Source organism: Mandrillus leucophaeus, unplaced genomic scaffold (assembly GCF_000951045.1).
Source record: "Mandrillus leucophaeus isolate KB7577 unplaced genomic scaffold, Mleu.le_1.0 Scaffold117, whole genome shotgun sequence".
Taxonomy (NCBI): Eukaryota; Metazoa; Chordata; class Mammalia; order Primates; family Cercopithecidae; genus Mandrillus; species Mandrillus leucophaeus.
Window position 1 is genome coordinate 3,689,962 of NW_012099987.1, and position 6,000 is coordinate 3,695,961.

The 6,000-nt window shown below is 39.0% G+C and overlaps 1 protein-coding gene across 2 annotated transcripts in view; it reads left to right on the plus strand.

Moving 5' to 3' along the window:
• The window catches only part of R3HCC1L (R3H domain and coiled-coil containing 1-like), a 105,743-nt gene extending 100,451 nt beyond the window's left edge, over nt 1–5,292 (plus strand). For both annotated transcript variants that reach the window (XM_012000664.1, XM_012000657.1), the window contains one exon: nt 4,498–5,292. In XM_012000664.1, coding sequence (XP_011856054.1) covers nt 4,498–4,565 — 68 coding nt within the window. In that variant the 3' untranslated portion in view covers nt 4,566–5,292. The remainder of the gene's footprint in view (nt 1–4,497) is intronic.
• The last annotated feature ends 708 nt before the right edge of the window (nt 5,293–6,000 follow it).

The window sequence follows — 6,000 nt, forward strand, 5'->3', positions numbered from 1 at the left end:
ATAAAACCTAGAGTGTGAAACCTTCCTAATTAATGAATTTTGAATTCGTGATTTTGAGTTTTAAGTACTTTTCTGCTACATTTTTCACTCTACTTTGATTATTTATGAGACAAGGTCTCACTTTGTCACCCAGACTGGAGTGCAGTGGCACGATCACAGCTCTCTGCAGCCTCAACCTCCCAGGTGCAAGCAATCCTTTCACCTCAGCCTCCTGAGTAGCTGGGGCTACAGGCATGTGCCACCATGCCGGCTAATTTTTTCCTTTTTGTAGTGATAGGGTCTCTCTATGTTGCCTAGGCTAGTCTCAAACTCTTGGACTCAAGTGATCTTCTGCCTTGGCCTCCCAAAGTGCTGGAATTACAGACCTGAGCCACTGTGCCCAGCCTAAAACCACATTTTAAAGATGAAACTCAGGGCTGGGCATGGCGGCTTACTCCTGTAATCCCAGCATTTTGGGATGCTGAGGCAGGCGGATCATCTGAGGTCAGGAGTTTGAGTCCAGCCTGGCCAACATGGTGAAACCCTGTCTCTACTAAAAATAGAAAAATTAGCCGGGTGTGGTGGCATGCACCTGTAGTCCCAGCTACTCAGGAGGCTAAGGCAGGAGAATCACTTGAACCTGAGAGGCAGGCGGAGGTTGCAGTGAGCCGAGATTGAGCCATTGCACTCCAGCCTGGGCAACAGAGCAAGACTCTATCTCAAAAAAATAAAAAACAAAATAAAGACCAAACTCAGGAATGTATATACAATTTTCCCATGTTCCACTCATACAAATATTTGATTCCCACCTAAAACTGGACATAGATATCATTACCTTTCAGAATAAGCTACCTTCTTATTTTCAAAGCCCGCTATAATTTTATTTATTTTCATTTTATTCTTGAAGGTAGGTGATTAATTGGCTGGTTCTGAAAGCCCATCTTTTGGGTCACAGGCCTGAAAGGCAAAGTAAGTAAATAGTAATCTGCTTACCTAGTTTAATTAATTAAATCACAAAGAACTTCAAACCATCTCTATAAGATAGTAATAAATTTAATCATAGTTGATACCTTATGAAAACCCTTTTTAGACTTTCCATTACTCTGCCTTAAAGGGCAGTGCGGCATTGCTGATTCATAATCTAGGTCTTAGGGTATTTTCTTGGTGTCTTTTCTCCCCTGATGTCTGAAGTTCATTTCTAACTACATTTTTTTTTTTTCAATTTAAAGCCAACTTTTTTTCTGTGATGTAGCATTTACTCATTTTTTGGTGTCAATTGCTGTTTATTAAACCTACTACCTTTGCCTAGATCAGAGATGAAAATGTTAACCTAGGACTAACTAACTGACCAAGTCACCAGCTGTTGCTAAAATAAATAGTACATGGTTCCTTGTGTTGACACTTAATACATTGATAATTATTCCACACTCTAGAGTTAAATGCCCCCTTATTGGATTCAGACTGTATTTTTCCATATATTATGATTATATAAATATTTGGTAAACTTAAAATCTAAAACTTTGCTAAAATTAAGAGGTTAGATTACTTCTCCTTGAGCTACTACATCTGTCCCTCTATAAAAGAAGGGAATAAGATTCGTTTGACCAGACGTGTTCTTCATGAAGCATGTTGTCTCTTATTCTGTAGGTGACTACAGTAGATTTTGTGATTATTTTTCATAGACCTAGACCTGGAAGTAAATTTTGAAAGTCTTTAATTTACATCCTCTGTCTTTGCTTTTTTTAAAACATGACACCAAACTGGCCCTTTTACAATCTTCAGTGCTTCATATTCTCTTATGTAAAGTCTTGACTGCACTGTGATTGCAGGCAGCTCATTTAATATAGTCATTTCTGTTGATTGATTTATTATATTGGAGAATGAAAGTTTTCAGGGCCAGCCGATGTGAATGTTTTAGATCAATCACTTTGTGCTGAATTTTCTATTTTTTCTTAATTCCTTGCCCTCATGTCTACTGTTGGGCTTTCTCTTGATTGATTCTTTTAATTATTGGAGGTCAAGTTAGTAGGAGCTTTCTTTCATGCAGTTTATCAGCTATTATCTGCTTTCCTTTCTCTTTAATAAAGGGACATGTTTCTTTGTCTTTCTGTTCATATAGTTTTTTTCGTATTTTTTCCCTTGTAGATATTTCAGATGTCAGGATAGTAGAAGGTGTGTTGGTGAAGAATTAAGGATCTGGGTCCTAGATTCAGTTCTTTCACTGGCTGTGTAACCTTAGGCAAGTCATTTCAGCTCTCCGAGCTTCTGTTTCCTTGTCTTTAAAATAAAGAAATTATTATTTCCTATCCTGACCTACATTTCTCTATTCTATTCATGTTCTTGTATTTCTAAATTTACACCTCCCATTTTCACTATTTCTTTGTGCTTCTCAATTTGTCTTCCTACTCCTACTAGTTTTTTCATATGGCTTACCATTAGAATCTACTTACTTTTATTAGAAAGTGTTAGGAAATGTTTCAGGCCGGGTACAGTGGCTCATGCCTATCATCCCAGCACTTTGGGAGGCTGAGGCGGGCAGATTACCTGAACTCAGGAGTTCAAGACCAGCCTGGCTAGCATGGCGAAACCGTGTCTCTACTACAAATACAAAAAAATTAGCCGGGCATGGTGGCACATGCCTGTTACTCAAGAGCTACTCAGGAGGCTGAGGCACGAGAATCGCTTGAACCCAGGAGGCGGAGGTTGCAGTAAGCCAAGATCACACCACTGCACTCCACCCTGGGTGACAGAGTGAGACTCTATCTCCAAAAAAAAAAAAAAAAAAAAAATTCAGAATTCTGAACTTTCCAGATTTTAGAAAGCTAATATGGTATCTGTGTCTTATAACACCAAAATCAAGACACATTAATATTTCTGCAGCAGAGTGTGTGACTGTTCACATTAAATGGGATATGTTAAGACTATAAATGGCTTCGTATCCTTTCAGGTTAGATTTGCCTCCATCAATTAATTTTGGCCCCAAGCTTTAAAGAAAGCAATAACTTTGTTTTCAGAATTGTTTTGATTTTGGAATTGTGTGTTATGGGCAGTCATATTTTTCTACTGCTCTTGGATCTCTTCCGTCTTCTCATATTACTCTTATGATTTAAGTTTCACACCTTATTGAAAAATTGGAGTTCTAATAATTTACTTTTCTGGTTTCTTCATTTTTCCTTGGGATATAGAACCAGATTTTGATTGCTTTCATCCATTGCCTTTAGATCCCCTCCTAACTTCTCCATGTTTGTAAGAATCAAGACCATGCTGCCTTCCTAAGAAATTCTGGAATCCTTTAGACCAGCCAGTTATCCTTTGTGTCTCCTAGGGAACCCCAGTGCAGTTCAAGTCTGCCTCAGTTCCAAGGCACTCTACCAGCCTTCATTCAGTTTGCAATTTGCAGACCACTGTTTTTGGCTCAACTTTGCTGCTATATTCAGATAATGCCACAAGATGGTGCCCAAATAGCAGTGAATTTCTTTTTCTCATATTTCCAAGTGCCAGTCAGCTTCATAACCAACTTCTTTGCCCTTAAAGTATAGTCAGATATAGGGTAGGAATGTTGTAAGGGATTCTGCTGATGAGGAAAGATATATCAGAATAGCAAGTGTTTATTCTAAATTCATCTCGATTTCTGTAATCTCCCTGATTCATGACTTGCTGAATCTTATACAGGCATTATCAATTTGGAACAATAAGAAGGAAACATTTAGGCTTACCATCGATCATGTAGGCTTATCACCATTTTATGGTTTCAAGATAAATGACTAGCCATGCAATTGGAACTGGTATTGTGGCACCTAAAAGAGTGCTTGAGTCACCAGACTGTTGTATGGTCCGTATTTTCTCAGACCTTGGTGAAAGTGTTAAATGGAGAACCAAGCTTCCATATTAAAAATTGAAGATAGATTATCCAAATTTGTATATTTTTTGTTTTTAGAAATACTTTTAGTTTTCCATATTGTAATTGTATATTCCAGAAGATTTCTGGCTCCTGGAAGTGCTCTGAAAATACTGAAATTTGGTTTACCTCTGAAATATTTTTTCAATAAAGTTGTAGAGGGGAGATATGAGTAAAGCCCAGGGGCTACCATTTCCATTTAAGCAACAAAATAGAATATCAATACATATCCTTGATACCTATTGAAATATTTATAAAGATCAGTAAGCTGGGAATAATGGGCAATTGTGTTGAAGCACTAAACATAGTTGAAAAGTAGAATTTAAATATGTATTAGCAAGACTAGAATCTGAGTCCTACTAGATTCTGATTTATTCCATATACTTCTATTAGCCTCAGATATTTTTTATTATATAGTAATAAATGTAATGACTTATAGTAGTATCATTTTCACTTACAAAGCACTTAGGAAGTTAAAGGAATTAACTCTTGGAATCAGGTAAGAGAGACCAAGATATCCACTTGTCTCATGACGAAAGTTTGCCTTGTAATTTGGATTAAGGGAAAGTCATTGATTATATGAAATAGACAACCATGGTTAACACTGCTCTTATTTACAGAGAGAAAGCGGTTGGAAGCCAAGCAACGAGAAGACATCTGGGAAGGCAGAGACCAGTCTGCAGTTTGAACATCACTCAATGAAAAGGATAATTCCATGAATCAGAAAATGTTTCCATAGTCTTCAGATAAGAGGATCCTTCCAGAGCTCTGTGTACATGCAGATGTGCATGTTAAAGAGATAAAGTGATCGAGACAAGGACTGACTGGGTATAGAAGGAAGACAGACTCCTATCTTTACTCCTAAATGCAGTTCTTTGGAATCACCCTACTATGATGGGCATAGTAGGGAGCCATCAACTAGGAAGAAACGTGGGAGATGTGAATTCCAGGAGTCCCCTGGACAGGGCAAGTCATGTTAGTGTGGGTCACACTTCCAAGATATTTAAAGCAAATGCAAAATAGAGCAGAGGATTCAAACCGCAAGAACGGGAGATTTAGGCCATGCAAAGGCAGAGCATTCCTTAGTACCTCACAAAACAGAATAATACTGGAGGCAGAGTAGGGGGTGGATAGAGAGTGGTTAGTACAAAGAGACAGAACAATGTCTGGTTTACTTGGCCTACACAGAATCTACACTGCTGGTTCCAGAACTCCAAAGTTGGTGATGTGGGTGGTTAGACTCCAAAGTTTATACTGAGCTCAGTGCCTGGGACCGTTCCAGCTGTACTGCAGCCAGGGGGGATGCCAGCTTCATTCCTCAGAGTAAACCAACCTTGGGAGCTGTGTGCCAGTTCCAGTGTAAGCAGTAATACCATGTTGTAAGAGCGGACATTAAAGCCCATTTTATGACATATCACTGTGGCGTTTGTTGGGTTTTGTCATTCCAACAAGAAATAGGAGAGGAGCTTTCTTCTTATCCTCATGCCTATAATGCTGTGCATAGGTTAAATGGATCTGTTGTTTTTCTTGAATCCCAGTGAGTAGAGAATTGATCATCTCTCTGCCTCAGTATAGTACAAAAGTGATTATCCTGGGACTGGTATCTAGTAGCTCCTCTCCCCTTCATATCTTCCTTGTGCACCCTCATTCCAACCTTTTTCTTGCCTTCTGCCATCTCTGCAACTCTGATACCCTGAAGAAGACATGTGGCACGCCAGCGTGTTCTTGGTATGATCTTCTCAACCTATGCCAGAGGTACTTGGCAAGCAGTACCAGACCATCCATTACGATGACAAGCAGCCAGGATAAAATAAACACCTCTGGGCACTGAGAGATTTCCTAAAGGATGTGGACAAGTCAAAGCCATCAACTCAGGCTTTGTCCATCTCATATCTGCATTCTCAGTGTTTTTGGAAAGTAGTTCCGTGCTGAAGAAATGGTAGCACTAGACCTTAGGGTGCCGAGGTGGCAAGAAATAGTGGCTCATTGTGCTTTCAACTAGGGCAACAGCCTCATGTTTTAATGATTTAGTGCCCATGACAATGATGGATTATTAGCATTATCTAGAACATGGTGGAGTAGGGCTCTATTCAGATGTTTCTCAAATGACACTAGCCTTGGAT